At 44.3% G+C, this 24,513-nt stretch overlaps 1 protein-coding gene across 3 annotated transcripts in view; it reads right to left on the bottom strand.

Annotated features, from left to right (window-relative positions):
• wdr17 (WD repeat domain 17) overlaps positions 1-24,513 on the bottom strand; it is a 330,335-nt gene that overhangs the window by 52,210 nt on the left and 253,612 nt on the right. For all 3 annotated transcript variants that reach the window (XM_070878342.1, XM_070878333.1, XM_070878351.1), the window contains 6 exons: positions 20,329-20,531; positions 18,290-18,439; positions 13,968-14,098; positions 9,455-9,580; positions 6,654-6,809; positions 904-968 (listed from right to left, as the gene is read on the bottom strand). In XM_070878342.1, the coding sequence (XP_070734443.1) occupies positions 904-968; positions 6,654-6,809; positions 9,455-9,580; positions 13,968-14,098; positions 18,290-18,439; positions 20,329-20,531 (831 nt within the window). The remainder of the gene's footprint in view (positions 1-903; positions 969-6,653; positions 6,810-9,454; positions 9,581-13,967; positions 14,099-18,289; positions 18,440-20,328; positions 20,532-24,513) is intronic.

Raw genomic sequence — 24,513 nt, 5'->3', positions numbered from 1 at the left:
ATAGCAAGAGTGTCACAAGGTGAACTACACTCATTACGCACAGTGAACGATTTACTTGCTTGTGGTTCTATAAATGTAAGTTGATGATAGTAACACTTGCATTGATATGGTGCCTTTTCGCATCAAAAGGTCGCATAGGAACAGAACTATGTCACAGGCCAATTTTCCCACTAATTTTTGTTTTGGGCACATGGCCCATTCAAAGATTCATGCGTGTGCAAAATATCACATTTAAAAAAGCCAGTCCCTGGCTGCGCGGAACTGCCAGATTCTGCGCGGCGAACGTTTGTCACAGGTCCATCGAACGTGTCCCGCAATGAATTGCTCGTGACGTACAGTGACTGTTGTTACATTCTCAGCAGTATTGAGGGAGCGCTGCACTGTCGGAGGTGCCGTCTTTTGGGTGAGACTTTAAACTGAGGCCCCGTCTGCTCTCTCAGATGGATGTAAAAGATCCCACGGCAGTCTTTCGAAGAAGAGCAGGGACGCGTTCTCCCCCGGTGTCCTGGCCAATATTCATCCCTCAATCAACATCACTAAAAAAAAAGAGATGATCTGGTATTTATCACATTGCTGTTTGTGGGGGCTTGCTGTGCGCAAATTGGCTGCTGCGTTTCCTACATTACAACAGTGACTACACTTCAAAAAGTACTGCATTGGCTGTAAAGCGCTTTGGGACGTCCTGATGTCGTGAAAGGCGCTATATAAATGCAAGTCTTGCTTTCTTTCTTGGCAAATATGACACCTGTTCTGTACTGGCAGTGCCCCACAAAATGAGCCTAACAGCCAATCTATTCTTGTTTTGAATGAGGGAGGAATGTTGGCTACGGCATTGAGAGAACAGGCTCACGAGACGATTGGTTGTGTAAGGCGGTGTATGGAGTCATTGGAAGAGGACCTCACCTTTGCATCAGCTTCTTCCAGTATTTCATCGATACGCCAGGTGCCACTGAAAGCGCTTTGTCCCACTGAAAGACCAATGAAGGTTATCTCACATCGATGTACTCTTTGTTTCTCAAACCTCGTTCTAAATATCACAGCAGTCTTTGTGCTCTGTCACCTCTTGTAATTACGATTACAATGTCAGAGGAAGGCAAAATAAAGTACTGGGTGTTGCCATGGCGATCCTGCATTGTCTCACTTTCTACATTGTGGTTCAGCTCACTGCAAAATCATTTTTCGTTTAATTTTAAAAGGTCACATTATTTTTGGTTGTTTAAACCTGCCCCCTTCCCTCCCCCACCCCTGCCCTCCTCAAATCTCTTCTTTGTAAAGAAGGCAAATTATCCTTCATTGCAAAGAAAGAAATCATTTAATAGATCTGGTCACCGATTGGCAGATGTAATAAATATTGGGATTGATTTTCCTGGGCCCCCCCCCCTCTGCCCTGGCACTAGACAGGCGCAGGGCAGCCAAAGTGCTCGGTACCTGCACAGGCCAAGCAGCCTCTGAATTGGTTGCACCGGCCTATTCACATGCAGCAGTGACTGGGTGCCCAGCCGCCTGATGATCTGGAGGGTCATAGAATCATAGAATGGTGCAGCAAGAGGGAAGCTGTTCGACACATCACGTCTGTGCCAGCTCTTTGTAAGAGCTGCCCAATTAGTCTCACTTCCCTGCCCTTAGGTTAGGTTAAAATGACCACCCTGGCGAGCCACTACCACAAAGCACCATGGATATGGAAGAATCTGCTGTGTTGAAGGGGGTACTGTTTCCATGAAAAAATATTTGGCCAACCTTTATTCATTTGTTTACAAATACACAACGATATGAGTCGCTTGTGTAAAAGGTCGCTGTGATGACATTTCTCCCTCGTCGTAAAAGGTCCTTATCAAATGCTTATTCATGGTTCCTTAATCTAGAACGGTTTTCAAAATTCAGAAAGGTGGCAACTATATACTCAAAATATAAAGAGGTTACGAGGTAGGTTTTCCACACTGTCACCACAGAAATCATTTTTTAACCATTTTTCTCTGCTCAAACTACTGTTTTACCACAGGGAATAGTTTGGCCCAGAGACCTTGCATCTTTTAAGGGAAGAGTAGACAAAGATTTAAAGCATGCGATGACACAGCGCCTACGGGGAGAGAGCAGAGAGCTGGCACAGACACGATGGGCTAAATGACCTCCTTTTGTGCTGTAATTTACGAGTTGCAAATAATCTCACAACAAAAGCAGTCACAAAAGTCACACATTATCGGGTAATTTTGCAAGGCTCCTTGAAGGAGTACAGCCTTGCTGCATGCAAGCACAGGTTACAGAATTGGGGCTGATATGTTATAGCCCTATCCTCAAACCATGCTCACAAGTAGCAAGGCTCAACACCGGCCAGTGAAAACTCATAAAATTCGCCCTTATTTCCCAGGTAGTGTGTAGCCTGGCGTGACCATTTAAGGCCACAAGGTATAATTACACACGCTAAAATCAATTAAAGGCCAGTTCCTCTTAAACACTGCCTGAGACCAATTAGAGGGTAACTATTTCTCTTGGCTAGTTAGTTAGAATCTCCCATGTCTAGTGGAAGATGAGGCTTTCTTCCACTGAAGGAAAACAAAATTGCAGGGCTACGGGGAAAGGGCGGGGAAGTGGGACTAGCTGAAGAGCTCTTGCAGAGAGCCGGCACAGGCTCGACGGCCCGAATGGCTTTCTTCCGTGCTGTTACGGCTCTATGCATCCAACAGATCATGGCTTTCCACTGTCGATGTCGACAGTTTCAAGTCTGTAACAGGCTCGTCACGGCTCTGGGTTATTTTCATAACAGAAGGCATTTTAACGTAGACATGTCCTCAGCCTGACTCTCTGGTGGGCTGTCTTTAGTCTGGCCTGACTGGCCTGGAGGGTCTTAACAGGAGTTATACCCCTACCAGCGTAGCTCTTAGGGTGGTGGGTGCAATCCCCAGGAAAATCTGCGTATCGGCAGCAGCAGGAAATGTCCGGATATCCTTCACCTCTTCTAAAAAAAATACTTTCCTTAAAGATTGTTTTGCATCTGTCATAATAATGTGAAGACCAAAGTGTGACGGAGAGAAGCAAATTTTTTTATATCTGTAGATTTTCTCCCCTTCTGAAGATATTGGCCTGGAAATTCCGGCCTCCCCAGGTCCATACGGAGTGTCTATGGACCCGGGAAGACATCACTAAAGCCGGTTTTCAGCGCACAATACGCATGCGCTGAAACCGGCTTTTCTGATCTGTCAAGCTGGAGCTGAACAGATCATCCCTATATCGGGAGCGAGGACATATGCAAGGACAAGATTGCAGGATTTACCCATAACTTGCCCAGCAAATGTCCTCAAAACTCTTGTGCCTGATAAAAGCAGGCACATAGCCTATTTTTACAGACATAAGAGTTTAAAAACATACAAAAATACAATTTAATTAAATTTAAAAAACACATTTTATTTTTAAAAACTCAGCCCACTATGTTAAATTTATTTTAAACCATAATTAAAAAAACTTTTTAAAAACTCGGAAAAAATGTTTTTTCGCTAAGATATTTATTAACTTTAATTTCAATTAATTTTAATTATGTGAGGTGCGGTTTTAATTTTTTATTTGGTGTTATTATGTTTTTTTTCCTTTCAATTAATAGCAATCAGAACTCGTAGATACAGAGTTCCAATTGCTATTAATTGAGAATACTTTAGTTGATTGGTTGAGCAGTCACACGTGACTGCACATTCTGTGTGGGAACCTGGAGGACGCTAGCGGGAAGCCTCCGACCGCAATTTCAGCCCCATTTGCTCCTGCGTGGTGCCAGGTACTCTTCATTAACTCACCCGAGTAGCTATTCTTTGTGTGAGCCTAGACAGCGAATGTGACATCGCCATTTGACTGTGATACCCAATTCATCCTCACCCAGTACTGTGTATATTCTGGTCGCCATATTATAACAAGGCTATGGAGGCACTGGAGAGAGCGCAGAGAAACTTTACAAGGATGATACCAGAAAAGCGAGGGAATACACATCAGGAAAGGATGAACAGGCTGGGTCTCTTTTTACTTGAAAAGTGATGGCTGAGGTCTTTAAAATTATGGAAGGTTTTGATAGAGTGGATCCAGAGAGAATGTTTCCACTTGTGGGAAAGAGCATAACTAGAGGCCACCAATATAAGAAATCCAACAGGGAATTCGGAAGAAACTTCTTTACCCAAAGAGTGGTGAGAATGTGGAACTCGCTACCACAGGGAGTGGTGAAGTGAATATTATAGATGCATTTAAGGGGAGGCTAGACAAGCATATGAGGAAAAAGGGAATAGAGGGTTATGCTGATAGATTTAGATGAGGAAAGATGGGAGGAGGCTCGCGTGGAACATAAACGCTGGCATGGACTGGTTGGGCAGAATGGCATTTATCTGTGCTGTATATCCTACGTAATATCGGCACATTCACACTTTCCAGTAGGAAAGACTGGATAGCGATCAGAAATGGGAATCCTGGCTGATTCTCTCCTCCCAAAGCTCAGGGCAATTTAAGCATCTTTAATGCAATCAGCTGTTGATTGAACTTGGGACCTGCTGGTATATGGCTCAGCTATTAGCTGGTTTGAACAAATGAGCTATCCAGGAGGTTGTTTATTAAGACATTTTTGAGTGAATTAGAACTCATCAAGGCCAGTAAGAGTTGCTCAGAAATTGAGATGTTTTCATCTTCACAGCTACAACCAACATGAACAGTCAGGGTAGTTGTAGCATAATTAGAGTGCAACAAAGATTCACCAGACTGATTCCTGGGATGGGGGGGATTATCCTATGAGTACACATTGATTCTCTAGATTTTAGAAGAATGAGAGGTGATCTCATTGAAACATACAACATTCTTACAGGGCTTGACAGGGTAGATGTAGGTAGGCTGTTTCCCCAGGCTGGGGAGTCTAGAACCAGGGGTCACAGTCTCAGAATAAGGGATCAGCCATTTAGGACTTAGATGAGGAGAAATTTCTTCACTCAGAGGGCGGTGAACCTTTGGAATTCTCTACCCTAGAGGGCAGGGCGTTGGAGGCTCAGTCGTTGAGTATATCCAAGACAGAGATCAATAGATTTTTGGATATTAAGGGTATCAAGTGATTTGGGGATAGTGCAGGCAAGTGAAGTTGAGGTCGAAGATCAGCCATGATCTCACTGAATGGCGGAGCAGGCCCGAGGAGCCAAATGGCCTACCCCTGCTCCTATTTCTAATGCTCTTATGTGTTAGATGCGGGGAAAATTCTCAACACACAGACAGAAGACTGCGTGCTCCTACTGCACTAAACATAGCATTGGCATTTAGTTACTGTTCTAATTGCTTTGAGGTTGTTCAATTAGTGTCAATTTGTGCCAAATGACAGGCTATGGATCCACAGGGACCAGCATTGACACTGGCTACGTTAATTATACTTACACCCTGCTACCAGAGAAAGAACACATTTATCCTATCTCTACCGGTTGAATTTAAACCTGCAATGTATGTACCCATGAGCATGCTCACAGGTTTGTGGAGCTGTTGCACTGTGAGTGGCTTAGCCAGTCATGTGATGTTCACAAGACTCAATAAAACCCCAGTTAATCGAATCCAGGTTCTCCACGCTGAGTCGTGCAGTTGTGAACCTGGTGGAAGAACTGATAGTGTTCAGTTTGATTGTTAAACCGTTGCTAATAAAGCAGCTAGTTCTTTACAGCATTTGTGTTGCTGTGAATTCTTAAGCAAAGAACCCATGAAGCAAATATATGACAAAACCCGTCCCATGGATGAGAAGACTGTGGGGTAGAATTTATACGTAGAGATTTTTTGATTACATAGGATATACGGCACAGAAACAGGCCGTTCGTCCCAACCAGTCCATACCAACATTTATACTCTACTCAAGCTTTCTCCCATCTTTCCTTATCTAAATCTAGCAGCATAACCCTCTATTCCCTTCTCCCTCATATGCTTGTCTAGTCTCCCCTTCAATGCAACTACACTATTCGCTTCAACCACTCCCTGTGGTAGCGAGTTCCACATTCTCACCACTCTTTGTGTAAAGAAGTTTCTTCTGAATTCCCTATTGGATTTCTTGGTGACTATCTTATATTGATGACCGCTAGTTATGCTCTGCCCCACAAATGGAAACATTCTCTCTGTATCCACTCTATCAAACCTTTCATAACTTTAATTTCATAATTAGGTCACCCCTCAGACTTTTTTCTATAGAAAGAGACCCAACCTGTTTATCCTTTCCTGATGTGTATACCCTCGTATTTCTGGTATCATCCTTGTAAATCTTCTCTGCACCCTCTCTAGTACCTCTATATCCTTTTTATAATAGGGCGACCAGAACTGTACGCAGTACTCTAAGTGTGGTCAAACTAAGGTTCGATACAAGTTTAACATAACTTCCTTACTTGTCAATTCTATACCTCTAGAAATAAACCCGAGTGCTTGGTTTGCTTTTTTATGGGCTTGCTAACCTGTGTCACAACCTTTAGTGATTTGTGCATTGATTGTGCCGTAGCTTCAGCGGGAATCCTGGAGAAATGGTATCAATGATCTTTGATGTCATGAGTTTCCACTAAGCTTCCAGCGAAATGATGGTGGGAGATTGAGTGAAGCCCCATGGAAATTTGAGGTGTATGTGTGTTCTTAACCAACTGTGCCACACAATTCCTGACTGATGTCATCTTGAAGTACTTTACCTCTCCAAGCTCCACCATGAGTTCACAGTATCTCTGGATCTGACCGAGCCGCAGATGAATCTCAGCTGCCTCCTTCAGCCTCTCCTCCTTGCTTGGCGCACCGATTCCACCTCCAAACTTGGACATCTTCACGGTTGTTAATTCTTGAGCTTTAGACTGACCAAAACAAATCCAGCTTTAAACAATTTGCACGCTGCAGTCAATATTACGCCACAAGTGATGGCCAGGAGTGGATTTAAATGTAAGAAACAGTGAGAAATATTTTCATCGCGACTATATTTTTTTGTGTATCTCTTAATTGATTCTAAATAATGTACTTGATTTATACGCTTTGCTCACCATTTCTTACCACAAGTGTCACATTTTTTTTTATTCGTTCATGGGATGTGGGCGTTGCTGGCAAGGCCAGCATTTATTGCCCATCCCTAATTGCCTTCGTGAAGGTACTCCCACAGTGACTTTGTCGTAGTACAACTGAGTGGCTTGCTAGGCCACTTCAGAGGGCGGTTAAGAGTTAACCACATTGACTGTGGGTCTGGGTAAGGATGGCAGATTTCCTTCCCTAAAGGACATTAGTGAACCAGATGGATTTTTACGACAATCATGGTCACCATTACTGATACTTTTAATTGCAGATTTGTTTAATTAACTGAATTTAAATTCCCCATCTCCACAAACCCCCTTTGGGGAAGACACCAGTTGTGTCCTGGGTTGTGGGCCCCCGTTGAGCACCTTCAGGCCTACACTGTGGCAGGACTGCCAAAGATGTTAGTTCCAGGATGGCGGTGCTCCCCAGGGTTCTGGTTGGGTCTGCTTTTATTGGCTCAATTGGGAATTGATACACTTCAATTAAGAAAAGCAAGGGAACTAAATTTTAGTGGTAGGCAGATCCGTGACTCAAATAGCGGGGTATGCATATTTTGAAAATGAGGATCTGCTACCAAGCACACTATAGGTAGATATTAAGTGTTTGAGATAACATTTAAGTGGTGATTCTGCGATCTTCCATTTGAACCTATTTAAAACAAATGAGTCAACCCATCTGTTAAAATAGTGGACAAGGTAATGTCACTTGAACACATCAAGCCTTTTACACTAATGACATGTGTAGGCTGTTTGCCCTGGCTAGAGAGTCTAGAACTACGGGTCACAGTCTCAGGATAAGGGGGCGGCCACTTAGGACTAAGATGAGGAGAAATGTCTTCACTCAGAGGGTTGTGAATCTTTGGAGTTCTCTACCCCAGAAGACTGTGGATGCTCAATTGAGTATATTCAAGTCTGAAATTGCTAGCTTTTTGGACACTAGGAGAATCAAGGGATATGGGGATAGTGCAGGAAAGTGGAGTTAAGGTAGAAGATCACCCATGATCTTATTGAATGGTGGAGCAGGCTCGAGGAGCCGAATGGCCTATTCCTGCTCCCATTTATGTTCTTATGTAATTTTGAATCTGACTTTCAGCAAGAATTGATTTAGTAGGTTTCTCAAAGGTTTACACAGCTCAAAAAATACACATTGACATTTGAAAAATATGTTATACAGAACACCTGTGTTACCTCTTCCTTAATTCTTACATTTAATCGGCCATTATACCTGAATCCTGTCATCACTACAGGAATGCATATGCTGTAAGTACATATTTTTCCTTTTGTTTTCCCCATTTTTTCAGCGTTTTTCATTAGCTAAGACACTGGGTAAGCAAATGCATTTAGTTTCACCCAATGGTGCTTGCAGACTAATATTCCTCAGGGAAATGGCTGAGGTCCACTTGTCTGGTTGTGATTGGGGACTTGCCTGCTAGGAAACTGAGCGTAAGCGACTACATTCTACCACTCTTGTGCACTGTATTAGGGATCCTTACTCCATATGACCATAGTTCAGATTTAAGTGTACTGTTGTGCAGTGGTTAATTTACTGGACGAGTAATCAGAGCCCTGGACGACTAAACCAGGTTCAAATTCTACCACGGCAATGTGAGAATTTTAATTCCATTTCAAAAATATGGAAATAAAACGGACATGAGGCTGTCGGATTTTTGCCGAAACCCACCTGGTTCGCTGATGTCCTTTAGGGAAGGAAACCTGCCGTTCTTACCCAATCTGGCCTATATGTGACTCCAGTCCCACACCAACGTAGTTGATTCGTAACTGTCCTCTGAAGTGGCCTAGCAAGCCATTCAGTTGTTTCAAACGGCTACAATACCATACAAACTGCAGCGGTTCAAGAGGAAGGCCCACTACCACCTTCTCAAGGGCAACTAGGGATAGTCAGTAAACGCTGGACTTGCCAGTGACGCCCACAGCCCCAGAATGAATTAAAAAAATATGTACTTCAAGAACTGAATATTATGTTGCTTAAAACTGTAAATGAAACAGCAACTAGTGGGCGAATTTGTCAGAGAGTGCACAGAAGCTGCTAAAGTATCAGTTACAGAGCTGAGATGACCAGCAGCGATGTCAGGAAGACTAAAATGGGAGGTAATAACCTCGTTCTCTTGTGAATCACTGTGTTATCTTGAAAAATGCTTCGTGATATCGGGAATCGATATGTTTTTATGAAGAAAGCACCCGAAGGAATTCAACAACACAACCTGTTCATTACTTTTATCGCCCAGCGTAACATCAATCAATATATCTATACGTCACTTCTGACCTTGCAGATATTCGAATCACAGTACATTATCCTTTCATTATTTAATTCATTTTACACGAGTCAAATATTTTCCTGTGTGAGCTTATCTTTAATTTGAGATACTAGATAAGTCTGAAATTGTGTGATTAAACCCTCTGCAAACATTACTTACAGTTTTGAATCTGACCAGATGTTTCATGTGCATTATTCCTTTGCAGTAGTTCTGTGGAAACAGGCTCTCATCCTGGTCTTTTAGCACAGCCACCAAATCCCAGAGATTCTTACTGCCTCCTGGGGGCTAAAAAGATCACATTCAAGCATTTTCTCAGAGCACTATTTCCATGCCTGTTACATATGGATCCAAATCTGGAGGCTCTAAATGAAAACTGACTTTGATCGCAAGCATTGAAGGCCAAATATTCAAATGGCAAATAAACCATTGAACAGACCACGACAATCATTACCAACAAAGTTACAGGTTTATGGAGATGAAATTGCCCCTCGCCTCGATTAGGGTCGGTAAACTTCCGGGGCCGAGACTTTTATTGCCCTAACCTGGAATCCCACCCTGACGTGGAATTGGGCCGTACGCCCCTCAAAGGAAGCGGAGCACTATCTCCGGCACCCTGCTTCCTTTGAGCGGCGCTCCCGGGGCAGCAGCATGCCGCTGAGGAGGTCAACGCTATGTAGATGTTCCACGTAGCGCTAACGCGCTACAACGCCCGTCCCCTTCAATTAAAGGGGAGGGTCACTGCGTACTCTGCAGGCCCTTTCATGGCCAGCCACTGGGCCACTAGGGATGCGATCGACCGGCCCAGCACCCAGAACGGAGCACCGGGCTGAACGATGGTGTCCCGACTGACGCCAGGGCCGCCATTGTCGGGCCGACGCAAGAGTCGGGTGATAAAATAAAATGGCGTCCCAGGGCACTAAAGGTCTCCCTCTTGAGGGGTGCCACAGCGGCAGATGTCTGCTCGCCTCACGCCCTGAGAAGCTGGCGTCGACAGCGGCCTGCGCAGCCTTGCGACACGCGGGGTAATTTCCCCCGCGGGTTGCAAAAGGCTCGGCGCGCACAGCGATGATGTCATCGCTAGATGAGCGCTGGCCCCCGGGCCACTAATCGCGGGGCGCAGCACTACCAGCACAGCTCCACTCAAACTTCTGGGGCAATTTCCCCGGAGGTACCCGCGGGTAAAAGCGGGACTATAAAAAGGACTAATTTCAGCCCCTATGTCTCTTGACTTTTCTCATATTAAACACAAACTCATATTTTTAAATAAAACCTGATAAAACAGAACCATCCAAGTGCTTGCAAATTTCCTAAATACTAACAACAAATTGATGAAGCGGATATATTTCTACTGTAGATCCTGTATTAAAATGTCATATATCCTCGAGCTATGGCACTCAGAACTCAGAGCACAGAGTAAACAGAACCATTGCCAATCCATGGTTAGGAAGCAGAATTTATTCATGCTGAAATATGTTGTACCAGTGGATGGATTATTGAAATGCACTGTGATCAGGTACAAATGCATGGTACGAGTCAGCAACTGCAACAACAACACCAAGGCAAAATACTGCAGACGTTGAATTTTGGCAATGACCTGAAACGCTAACTCTGTTTCTCTTTCCACAGATGCTGCCTGACCTGTTGAGTATTCTCTGCATTTTCTGTTTGTTTTTAAGCAACAACGACATTTTTAACACAGTAAAACATCCCAAGGCGTTTCACAGGAGTGTTATCAGACAAAATGTGACATCGAGCCACTTAAGGAGACAGACAGGTGATCAAAAGCTTGGTCAAAAGAGTTGATTTATGGAGCATCTTAAAAGGAGAGAGAAGTAGGAAGGTGGACATGTTTAGAGAGGGGATTTTCAGAGCTTAGGTCCCAGACAGCTGAAGGCACAGCCACCGATGGTGAGGTGAAGGAAATCGGGGATGCGCAAAGAGGCCACAGAGGAACGCAGAGATGTCAGAGGGTTGTAGGGCTGGTGGTGGTTACAGAGATAGGGAGTGGCGAGGCCATGGAAAGATTTGAACACAGCGATGAAATTTTTAAATTTGAGATGTTACTGGACCGGGAGCCAAAGTAGGTTAGGGTTGATGGGTGGACAGGACTTGGTTAGGAGTTAGGAGTTAGCACCAGAGTTTTGGATGAGCTGATGTTTACAGAAAGTGGAAGATAGAAGGCTGGGCAGGAGAGCTTTGCAGTAGTTGGGTCTGGAGGTAACAAAATCATTGATCTACATTAAATAAAATTCTTTACTTACAATAAATAAAAATAAGCATTAAAGGTCAGATAAAAGTACTACACTAGTAATATAACTGTTTTATGTTCAGAGGCACGGTTGGTGTCCCACCCTTAGCAAAGAATGTCTTTCCAGCCAAATAATGACAATGTTTGCATCTGTAGTGCTGGGACAAATGTCCCTTTCCTTGATTCCCTCAGTACTCAGAAACACAAAAAGCTAACATTCAGGTACAGCAAGCAATTAGGAAGGCAAATGGTATGTTGGCCTTTATTGCAAGGGGGGGATTGGAGTACAAGAGTAAGGAAGTCTTGTTGTAATTCTATAGGGCTTTAATGAGACCCCCCTGGAGTAATGTGTATAGTTTTGGTTTCTATACCAAAGGAAGGATATACTTGCCTCAAAGGGGGTGCAACAAAAGTTCATTCGATGATTCCTGGGATGACAGGGTTGTCTTAGTAGGAGAGATTGAGTAGATTGGGCATATACTCTAGAGTTTGGAAGAATCAGAGGTGATCTAATCGAAAGGGCTTTACAGGGTAGGCTGTTTCCCCTGAGAGGCTGTTTCCCCTGGCTGGAGAGTCCAGAACCAGGGGCATAGTCTCAGGATAAGGGGTCGGCGATTTAGGACTGAAACGAGGAGAAATTTCTTCACTCAGAGGGTTGTGAATATTTGGAATTCTCTACCCGAAAGGGCGGTAGATGCTCAGTCGTTGAAGACCAACATTGATAGATTTTTGGACTCTAAGGGAATTGGGGGATATGGGGACAGTGCAGGGAAGTAGAGTTGAGGTCACAGATCAACCATGATCTTATTGAATGGCGGAGCAGGCTTGAGGTACCCTATGGCCTACTCCTGCTCCTAATTCTTATGTTCTTATGCTACTGAAGTACATGAGTACTTCAAGTGAAACAATTATAGTTAATGACCTTGAATATTTAAAAATTCATTCACGGGATGTGGGCATCGCTGACAAGGTCAACATTTATTGCCCATCCTTCATTGCCGTCGAGAAGGTGGTGGTGAGCCACTATCTTGAACCACTGCAGTCCTTATGGTGAAAGTACTCCCGCGGTGCTGTTAGGGAGGGAGTTCCAGGATTTTGACCCGGCAATAATGAAGGAATGGTGATATATTTCCAAGTAAGGATGGTGTGTGATTTGGAGGGGAACTATGAGGTAATGGTGTTCCTGTGCGCCTGCTGCCCTTGTCCTTCTATGTGGTAGAGGTCACGGGTTTGGGAGGTGCTGCCGAAGAAGCCTTGGCGAGTTGCTGCAGTGCATCTTGTAGATGGTTCACACTGCAATCACGGCACGCCGGAGGGAGTGAATGTTTAAGGTGGTGGACGGGGTGCCAATGAAGTGGGTTGCTTTGTCCTGGATGGTGTCAAGCTTCTTGAGTATTGTTGGAGCTGCACTCATCCAGGCAAGTGAATTACTTTCAACACATCCATTTGAATTTCCTCGCTACACTATTTTAACAGAATTGTTAAGCTGCTTACAATCAGTGGGTTGGCGCCACTACTAAAGCAGTGGAGAGAGGAATTTAGGCCTAGAAATTGGCTTCCTTAGTGCTTCCCATTATCGCCTCTGGTGGGGTGATTATGGGACGCTAAGCATTTACCGACCGCTATATTTGGCGGGAGGTTTGCGGTGGCAGTATGGCGATGCGGCCCGATTTCTTTCATGACATCATCACCGTGCGCATCGCCCCAGTAGCGCCCCGCACCCAAACTTCAGGAGGTGTTCATCGGGAGGCTGGGCGCTTCGGAGCAGATGCTTAAAGGCGAGGTGGCCAAGGTCAGGGAAAAAAGTGCTGAAATTCTCTCTTTGCGTTGTTTTTGCTGCTTTCTCCCCGCGATCGATGAGCGGGGCACTCTGCTGCAGAGCACCGAGCTGATCGGGCTGGATCGCTGCTGCCGTCGGGGAGCAGGTACGTTTTTATTTTTTGCAGAGCCTGCAGCGATGACTCTTCCCTTTAAGGGAGGAAAGGAGCCTTCCAACGCGGCAGTGCTGCATGACCCATTGCACACCTACCGCCCCGCCTGCTGCCTCTTGCGCTCCAGGAAGTTGCGCACTTAATTTAGCGCTCCACTTCCTTCCTGGAGTGCAAACACCACATTTTTTTTAAGTTAAAAAACATTAGCGCCTGCCGCTAATTTTTCCAACTTTTAAAAGTTATCACCCGAAACGGCGCGCTCCCGAATTTCTCCCCCAAAGTGTTCCAGCAATATTTCAAATGTAGGTTCAGCATCAACTTTGGGACATACTTTGGCGGTAAACTTAGCTGGCAGTAAGTCTGTAAATGCTGCAGAAAGGCAAAGCCAGGGAGAGTCTTTCCTCGAATATGTGCTAAAGGTTGGGCCCAATTCCCGAAGTGACAACGAGCTCCGCACTTCACGCGACTGAGCGGTGACAATGAAAGGACTTACTGACAAACATTCAGAGAACCATCTCAGCTTCTTTATCCGCACATTACTTGTGAGCTTATCCAGCTCTTGCTTGATATCTCGGGACACTTTCCCGCAGAGCAGGGGTGGAGCACCCGAGGCCATTGCACGATCTGAAAAAGAGTGGATTAGCTTCGGTGTGAATCGACTCAACAAGGGGCCCTCTTGCTTTACTGCCATTCTCATACAGGAACCAGTAGGTGCTCAGGATCAGAACCAATGCATGCTCAGGATCAGTCAGCGGATGATGTTGACATTTTTGGGAGGCACAGATTTTCCACCATGTCCAAAAAAAGAATGCACCGTGAATGTGAACAAGATGGGTCGGATTTTGCTGGAGTGGGGCATCTTGCGGCGTGCCTCGTTAGTTCGACTTGTTTGTGCACATTTAGGTTTTAAAAATCTTTGCCCACAAGGTTGCTGGGTGTGAGCTGATACCGGCGCGACGAGGGCAAATTCTGCCATGAAGTAACGGAGAAATTTGACGAGGTTAGTGCAGTTCATGTTGTGTATTAGACTTTCAAAAGGGAGTCAATAAAGTGCCACATAATAGACTCGTTGGCAAAATTGAAGTCCATGGGATTAAAGGGGCAGTGGCAGTGTGGATACAAAATTGGCTGAGGGACAGAGAGCAGAGAGTGGTGGTGAACGGAGGGAAGTATATCGTGGTGTCCTCCAGGGGGCGGTGTTGGGACTATTGCTCTTTAGGGCTTGGGACCATAATTGCAAAGTTTCCAAATCTCACAAAACAATGCAGGAGGATAGTAACAGATTTCAGGACGGAGACTGGTGAAATGGGCAGACACATAGCAGATGAAATTTAATGCAGAGAAGTGTGCAGTGGCATAAATTAAATGGTTCAATTTTAAAGGGGTGCAGGAACAGAGAGACCTGGGTGTTGGCGCACACCAATCAGGACAAGTCGATAAGGTTGTTAAAAAAAACATGTCGGATCCTTGGCTTTGTAAATAGAGGAAAAAACAAGGACGTTATGCTAAATCTTTAAAAATCACTGGTTAGGCCTCAGCTGGCGTACTGTGTCCAATTCGGTGCACCACACTTTAGGAAGGATATCCAGGCCTCAGAGAGGGGTGCAGAGGAGATTTACAAGAATGGTACCAGGGAAGAGGGACCTCAGTTATGTGGAGAAACTACAGAATCTGGGATTGTTCTCCTGAGAGCACAGAAGGTTAAGGGGGAATTTAATAGAAGCATTCAAAATGGAGAGAAAGCAGGAAAGGGGTACTGAGGGAATGATCAGCCATGATCTTATTGAATGGCGGTGCAGGCTCGAAGGGCCGAATGGCCTACTCCTGCACCTATTTTCTATGTTTCTATGAGGGGTTTTGATAAGAGTACATAGGGAGAAACTGTTTCCAGTGGCAGAAGGGTCGGTAACCAGAAGACACAGATTTAAGACCATTGGCAAAAGAACCAGGAAAGCGATGAGCAGAATTTTTTTAATGCAGTAAGTTGTTGTGATCTGGAATGCACTGCCTGAAGGGTGGTGGAAGCAGATTCAATAGTAACTGTCAAAAGGGAAGTGGATATATACTCAAAGTAAAAATGAGCAGTGCTATGGGGAAAGAGCAGGGTGAGTGGGACTAATTGGATAGCTCTGTCAAAGAGCTGGCACAGGCATGGTGGGCTAAGTGCCCTCCTTCTGAGCTGTACCATTCTATGAACTCAGATCTGTTCACTGAACTTTGCACTCAACAGACTCTGGTCTCTGATCAGCACATGTACCATAAATACAGCCAGAAAGAGAATATTGCTTTCAAGCGAATGTCAAGCGATAAGGACTGGGGAAAATGATGCTTTGCTTCGATCCAGTCTTTGCAACAGCTCTGGAAGCCTCTGATTCACTAGTGTCAAGAAGGCTTTATTAATATGCAAATTATTTGTAATTTGAGTGTTCGTAAGTATGCGTCACATGCCATTTTCTGTCATTCTTTATCTGATCACGGATATTTTCAATTTGGAATTTGGAAAGTAAGTTTTCTACTAATTATAAGCTATCAACCATGAAATGTTGAAGTTTTAATGCGGCAATTGATTTGCTAGCAGGCAGTGTTCCCTTTAAGCTGCGCAGTCGTGCAGTGTTCCAGGGAACCCGCCCTGCCGGCTTTTCAATACAAACATCGCACATGCGCGGTATTCTGAACGGGCCGCGTGGCCCCAAAAAATAAAAGTTCTAAATCCCATCCTGAAACTAATTTTGTTTTCTATATATTGAAATACAGTTAACTGATAAAGCAGCTTTACATATATCAGGAACCAAATTCTATTCCTCGTAAAAGTTGGTGCCAATTCTTTCAAAATTCTCCTCTAGGGTCTTCTGGTATCCTTCTGGTAGAAAATATTGAAAAATTGTAATATTTACGTTCCTGAAATAGTGTAAGATCAAGCCTTCAGATTGTAGGAGTGAAAGAGGAACAATTATTTAGCTTCCATAGAAAGCTATTCTGGAGGGGCATATTAATAGTCACCAGCAAACACTAATTAATTCCTCCAACCCAGTTAGTTGTGCAATTTTAAAATCGTATGTTGTTACTTCTCTGTCAGCACAGTTGGTGAATCTTCCTACTCCCCCTGAGGCTCACACATAAAGAATAGTCTTTTGAATGAAGCGGTAATGTGGAGCAGGCATCTCAGGGACCATAAGCCAACAAGCGTCATTGGCTGTGGCAGTCATCTTCCAGTTTTGATGAAAGGTCATCGACCTGAAACATGAACTCTGTTCTTCTCGCCACGTACGCTGCCTGACCTGCTGCGTATTTCCAGCATTTTCTGTTTTTATTTCATGATTTTCAGCAGTATTTTGCTTTTTTTTTAAAGGAGTCAGTGGCTGGTGTTTTATGCTTTTGTGCTCATCAGCTCATGGGGCTAGAAATTTGGATGGAGGGTTCCTGAGGCATTGTCAGGCGGTCGCTAAATTTAGCGCCGGAAATTTTATAGCGCCGGGAACAGCAAACTTCAGTCATTGCGCCCTGACAGTGGAGTAAGCGCTAAGGGAAATGTTCCACACTTCTCTCAGGGTGCTAGGCCAGGTGAACAACTGAATATCCTGTGCTAAAGAGCCGGCTTTGTAGCGCCCTAAGAGAGGCCTCCCTGCAAAAAAATCAGAACAAAAAATACAAAAAACATTCTCTATACAAATCGCAAAAAAATATATATATCAATCACACTTACCTGATGCAGTCATTCCTTACCTTGGCGCCCCGAGACAGCTCAGCACGCCAGCTTTCTCTGGCGGGGTCACCAGGGGGCGCTACGGGTGCCTCGCAAACCAAATTTTGCTTCTGTGTCGATACCGGGGGCGTTGCACACCGGTGCTACGCTCCCGGGCGATACTCCTCAGTGCCGCCAGTCCCGGCACACTGAATTTGCCGAGCAGTGCTAATGCCGGCGCTCGTGGCTGCAAACCCTTTCGCACCCCGCCCCCATGACCTGCCATCATGAGTGGATGGGTGGGGGAGGGGGACTGCCGAGCCCAGAAATGGAATAACCCTGGTCAGTGTCTTCCGGAAGAGGCAAGACTATTTGGAGAAACTATTCGATCGCTTGGATGGGTCGGAGAGGAATTTTCCCAGATTTTTTTCTCCCTAAATTGGCCTGGGTTTTTATCGGGTTTTTGCCTCTCCCAGGAGATCACATGGCTCCGGTTGGGGTGGAGTACAGAAGGTTTCAGTATGAGGGGTTTTGAAGTTGTGCGGGGCAGACTGGTTGGGCTGGGTGCTCTTTGCCTTTCTGTCATTGTTCATAGGTTTATATGTAACCTTTAGAGCTGCTGACCAAGGGCCGTGTGGCTCTTTGTCGGCCAGCACAGACACGATGGGCCGAAATGGCCTCCTTCTACGCTGTAAATTTCTATGTTTCTATGAAAGGATTCAAATCATTTGTTTTTGAGCATAAGAATTAGGAGCTGGGTTAGGCCATTTGGCTGATCTTCGACCTCAACTCCACCTTCCTGCACTATCCCTATATCCCTTGATTCCCTTAGTTCCCAAAAGTTTATCGCCCTCTGTCTTGAATATACTAACAACGAGCAACTGAATCCCAAATAGAATGCCTATCAAATCCCAATTGGGTTTAATTGAATCTCAATTTGCTGATTTGATGATGCTCTGAGAAAACACACATTATCGGAACAAGAGATCACATCGAAACCATTTGTATTTGTTTATTTTCTCGAGAAAGTAAATTAAAGGGACAAGACCACCCAGGAGGACACCCTCAAGGTTCAAAAAAAGAGTAGGAAGGTCAATGTAATAAATGGGGAAGTATTTAGGTGCCACACTTACCTGTATTCCCAATTATTTCTTCCCACTGTTGGTCAGCCAGAATGTTTATTTGGAGAGGAGAAATGAGAGGTGTCAACGACCAAAGCCTCACCGTGGAGTCTCTTGAACATGATGCCATGGTGAAGGGCCTGTTGGGATGACAGGTCAAACCTGGGTGATGGAATTAAGTTTCTGTTATTTACAGCACAAATTCAAAAAGGCAAGGTTCGAGTATTAAATTCTGAAAACTAATCGGTTATCAAATACGCTGAATTTGATGGGCTGAATGGCCTCCTTCTGTGCTGCACTAATCTATGATTCTATTGAATTTAAAATAAAAAAGTTAACATAGTACGGCAATAATGAACCTAGAAGGGCAGCAGGCGCATGGGAACACCATCACCTCCACGTTCCCCTCCAAGTCACACACCATCTTGACTTGGAAATATATTGCTGCTCCTTCATGGTTGTTGGGTCAAAATCCTGGAACTCCCTCCCTAACAGCACTGTGGGAGCACCTTCACCACACAGACTGCAGCGGTTCAAGAAGGTGGCTCACCACCCCCTTTTCAAGAGCAATTAGGGATGGGCAATAAATGCTGGCCTTGCCAGCGATGCCCACATCCCGGAATGAAGAATAAAAAAATGGTTCATTCTCTGATTGGCAACCAGTAACTAGTGGGGTGCCACAGGGATCAATGCTGGGACCCCAACTATTTACAATCTATATTAACGAATTGGAGGAAGGGACTGAGTGTAACGTAGCCAAGTTTGCTGACGATACAAAGATGGGAAGAAAAGCAATGTGTGAAGAGGACACAAAAAATCTGCAAAAGGCCACAGACAGGTTAAGTGAGTGGGCAAAAATTTGGCAGATGGAGTATAATGTTGGAAAGCGTGAGGTCATGCACTTCGGCAGAAAAAAATCAAAGATGAAGTTATTATTTAAATGGAGAAAGATTGCAAAGTGATGCAGTACAGCGGGACCTGGGGGTCCTGGTGCATGAAACACAAAAGGATAGTATGCAGGTACAGCAAGTGATCAGGAAGGCCAATGGTATCTTGGCCTTTATTGCAAAGGAGAATGGAGTATAAAAGCAAGGAAGTTTTGCTACAGTTATACACCTGGAATACTGCGTGCAGTTTTGGTTTCTATATTTACGAAAGGATATACTTGCTTTGGAGGCAGTTCAGAGAAGGTTCACTAGGTTGATTCCGGAGATGATGGGGTTGACTTATGAGGAAAGGTCGAGTAGATTGGGCCTCGACTCATTGGACTTCAGAAGAATGAGAGGTGATCTTATCGAAACGTATAAGATTATGAGGGGGCTTGACAAGGTGGATGCAGAGAGGATGTTTCTACTGATGGGGGAGACTAGAACGAGAGGGCATGATCTTAGAATAAGGGGCCGCCCATTTAAAACTGAGATGAGGAGAAATTTCTTCTCTCAGAGGATTGTAAATCTGTGGAATTCGCTGCCTCAGAAGCTGGGACATTGAATAAATTTAAGACAGAAATAGAAAGTTTCTTAAACGATAAGGGATAAGGCGTTATGGGAAGCGTGCGGGGAAGTGGAGCTGAGTCCATGATCAGATCAGCCATGATCTTATTGAATGATGGAGCAGGCTCGAGGGGCCGTATGGCCTGCTCCTGTTCCTATTTCTTATGTTCTTATGTTTTTATTCCAAAGACGACCAGGGGCCGCATTTCCTACATTATAACAGTGACTACACTCCAAAAGTATTTCACTGGCTGTAAAACACTTTGAGACGTCCGGTGGTTGTTAAAGGCGCTATATAAATCTAAATCTTTCTTTCTCTGTCCTCTTGGCAAACAGAACTTCTAACCAGGAAAGCTAATTCATATAATTTATTTGTATACATGTCCATTTTGCCATTATCACTTGGCTTGGGAATATCATATAATGGAATTGCATGACAGTAGGCTGTAATTATATGCTTGATGAGATTAATAACACTACCGTCTCACACATACATTTCCATTCTCATCTCTCATGGCATATTTTGAGCTGGCCTAGTAAAAACAAGACACGCCATACCATAAACATCTGCACCATGATCGTACACGGTGTCCAGACAAGTTCCATCCCTGGTGTCCCAGACACGAATCGTGTAGTCCCAGCTGCCCGATATCAGGAGGTAGGGAACTTCTGTGTTCCACATCAGACCTCGTACTGGGGCTTTGTGTCCACTGAGAATATTTATACAGGCGTCTTGTGTATAGTCCCATATCCTCACAGTGCTGTGGAGAAAATACAGAAAGTTTACAACTACTAACCTCAAAATAATCCCAGAAACTCAGATGTAACCCTCTTATCATCAGATTCATTTCAAAAAGCAATTTGCTTGAAAACTAACTAAAAAGAAAAAAAATGCAAATGCTGGAAATCTGAAATAAAAACTAAACAGTTTGAAAATATACAGCATGTCTGCCAGCATTTAAAAAGGCATAAAAAGATACGTTAATGTTTTCAGGTCACTGTGGTTCTTACGATGGGTCTTTGACTGAAACAAGAATCTTATCTTTGCTCTTTAGAGATGCAGGTGGGCCTGTTGTGTCGTTCCAGCATTTTTTTGTTTTTTTGCTTCACAACCAGTTTGTCTATGCAGTTGCACAATTCTATTGCTGATAGAAATGATACAACCAATTAATTGATAAAATGTTCTTAAAGACTGGGGCAGGACCAGATTTGTTTTATTCATTTGTGTATGTAATTGGGGTCAAGAATTTCTTCTTTTGTGTTCAAAGTCCTAATGCTGTGCTGAGTGCTGCCCTGTTGGACATGCCGTCTTTCAGATGAGATGTTAAACCGAGGCCCCGTCTACTTTTTCTCAGGTGGACGGAAAAGATCACATGGCACTATTTCAAAGAAGAGCAGAGGAGATATCCCTGCTGCCATGGCCAATATTTATCCCTCAATCAACATCACTAAAGCAGATTATCTGGTCATTATCACATTGCTGTTTGTGGCAACTTGCTGTGCGTAAATTGACTGCCGAGTTTCCTACATTAGGATTGGCTAACTAACAGAAAACAGAGAGTCGGGATAAACGGATCATTTTCCGGTTGGCAAACAGTGACTAGTGAAGTGCCGCAGGGATCGGTGCTGGGGCCTCAACTATTTACAATCTATATTCATGACTTGGATGACGGGCCCGAGTGTAATGAAGCCAAGTTTGCTGGTGATACAAAGATGGGTGGGAAAGCAAAATGTGAGGAGGACACAAAAAGTCTGCAAAGGGATATAGACAGGCTAAGTGAGTGGGAAAAAATTTGGCAGATGGAGTATAATGTAGGAAAATGTGAGGTTATCCACTTTGGCAGAAAAATTAGAAAAGCAAATAATATTTTAAATGGAGAAAAGTGTTGCAGTACAGAAGGACCTGGGGGTCCTTGTGCATGAAACACAAAAAGTTAGTATGCAGGTACAGCAAGTAATCAGGAAGGCAAATGGAATGTTGGTCTTTATTTAAGGGGATAGAATATAAAAGCAGAGAAGTCTGTAGAAGGTATTGGTGAGGCCATACCTGGAGTACTGTGTGCAGTTTTAGTCTCCGTATTTAAGGAAGGATATACTTGCATTGTAGGCTGTTCAGAGAAGGTTCACTAGATTGATTCCGGAGATGTGGGGGTTGATTTATGAGGAAAAGTTGAGTAGGTTGGGCCTATACACATTGGAGTTCAGAAGAATGAGAGGTGATCTTATTGAAACTTATGATACTTAGGGGGTTGACTGTGGATGGGCAATGGCAGACATTTAGAGACCGCATGGATGAATTACAACAATTGTACATTCCTGTCTGGCGTAAAAATAAAAAAGGGAAGGTGACTCAACCGTGGCTATCTAGGGAAATCAGGGATAGTATTAAAGCCAAGGAAGTGGCATACAAATTGGCCAGAAATAGCAGCGAACCTGGGGACTGGGAGAAATTTAGAACTCAGCAGAGGAGGACAAAGGGTTTGATTAGGGCAGGGAAAATGGAGTACGAGAAGAAGCTTGCAGGGAACATTAAGGTGGATTGCAAAAGTTTCTATAGGTATGTAAAGAGAAAAAGGTTAGTAAAGACAAACGTAGGTCCCCTGCAGTCAGAATCAAGGGAAGTCATAACGGGGAACAAAGAAATGGCAGACCAATTGAACAAGTACTTTGGTTCGGTATTCACTAAGGAGGATACAAACAACCTTCAGGATATAAAAGGGGTCAGAGGGTCTAGTAAGGAGGAGGAACTGAGGGAAATCTTTATTAGTCGGGAAATTGTGTTGGGGAAATTGATGGGATTGAAGGCCGATAAATCCCCAGGGCCTGATGGACTGCATCCCAGAGTACTTAAGGAGGTGGCCTTGGAAATAGCGGATGCATTGACAGTCATTTTCCAACATTCCATTGACTCTGGATCAGTTCCTATGGAATGGAGGGTAGCCAATGTAACCCCACTTTTTAAAAAAGGAGGGAGAGAGAAAACAGGAAATTATAGACCGGTCACCCTGACCTCAGTAGTGGGTAAAATGATGGAATCAATTATTAAGGATGTCATAGCAGTGCATCTGGAAAATGGTGACATGATAGGTCCAAGTCAGCATGGATTTGTGAAAGGGAAATCATGCTTGACAAATCTTCTGGAATTTTTTGAGGATGTTTCCAGTAAAGTGGACAAAGGAGAATCAGTAGATGTGGTATATTTGGACTTTCAGAAGGCTTTCGACAAGGTCCCACACAAGAGATTAATGTGCAATGTTAAAGCACATGGGATTGGGGGTAGTGTGCTGACGTGGATTGAGAACTGGTTGTCAGACAGGAAGCAAAGAGTAGGAGTAAATGGGGACTTTTCAGAATGGCAGGCAGTGACTAGTGGGGTGCCGCAAGGTTCTGTGCTGGGGCCCCAGCTGTTTACATTGTACATTAATGATTTAGACGAGGGGATTAAATGCAGTATCTCCAAATTTGCGGATGACACTAAGTTGGGTGGCAGTGTGAGCTGCGAGGAGGATGCTATTAGGCTGCAGAGTGACTTGGATAGGTTAGGTGAGTGGGCAAATGCATGGCAGATGAAGTATAATGTGGATAAATGTGAGGTTATCCACTTTGGTGGTAAAAACAGAGAGACAGACTATTATCTGAATGGTGACAGATTAGGAAAAGGGAAGGTGCAACGAGACCTGGGTGTCATGGTACATCAGTCATTGAAGGTTAGCATGCAGGTACAGCAGGCGGTTAAGAAAGCAAATGGCATGTTGGCCTTCATAGCGAGGGGATTTGAATACAGGGGCAGGGAGGTGTTGCTACAGTTGTACAGGGCCTTGGTGAGGCCACACCTGGAGTATTGTGTACAGTTTTGGTCTCCTAACTTGAGGAAGGACATTCTTGCTATTGAGGGAGTGCAGCGAAGATTCACCAGACTGATTCCCGGGATGGCGGGACTGACCTATCAAGAAAGACTGAATCAACTGGGCTTGTATTCACTGGCGTTCAGAAGAATGAGAGGGGACCTCATAGAAACGTTTAAAATTCTGACGGGTTTCGACAGGTTAGATGCAGGAAGAATGTTCCCAATGTTGGGGAAGTCCAGAACCAGGGGTCACAGTCTGAGGATAAGGGGTAAGCCATTTAGGACCGAGATGAGGAGAAACTTCTTCACCCAGAGAGTGGTGAACCTGTGGAATTCTCTACCACAGAAAGTAGTTGAGGCCAATTCACTAAATATATTCAAAAGGGAGTTAGATGAAGTCCTTACTACTCGGGGATCAAGGGTTATGGCGAGAAAGCAGGAAGGGGGTACTGAAGTTTCATGTTCAGCCATGAACTCATTGAATGGCGGTGCAGGCTAGAAGGGCTGAATGGCCTGCTCCTGCACCTATTTTCTATGTTTCTATGTTTCTATAATGAGGGGGCTCGACAATACAGAGAGGATATTTCCCCGTAAAGGGGAACCTAAAACTAGGGGACATAGTCTCAGAATAAGGGTCCGCCTATATAAATCAGAGATGAGGATGAATTTCTTCTCTCAGAGGGTTTTAAATGTGTGGAATTCTCTGCCTCAGAGGGGGCTGGGTCATTGAATATATTTAAGGCGGAGATAGACAGATTTTTGAACGATAAGGAAATAAAGGGTTATGGGGAGCGGGTAGGGAAGTGGAACTGAGTCCATGATCAGATTAGCCATGATCTTATTGAATGGCGGAGCAGGCTCGAGGGACCAAATGGCCTACTCCTGCTCCTATTTCT

Source organism: Pristiophorus japonicus, chromosome 1, assembly GCF_044704955.1.
Source record: "Pristiophorus japonicus isolate sPriJap1 chromosome 1, sPriJap1.hap1, whole genome shotgun sequence".
Taxonomy (NCBI): Eukaryota; Metazoa; Chordata; class Chondrichthyes; family Pristiophoridae; genus Pristiophorus; species Pristiophorus japonicus.
Note: the sequence above shows the minus strand (reverse complement) of the source record. Positions and strands in the feature narration are given on the sequence as shown.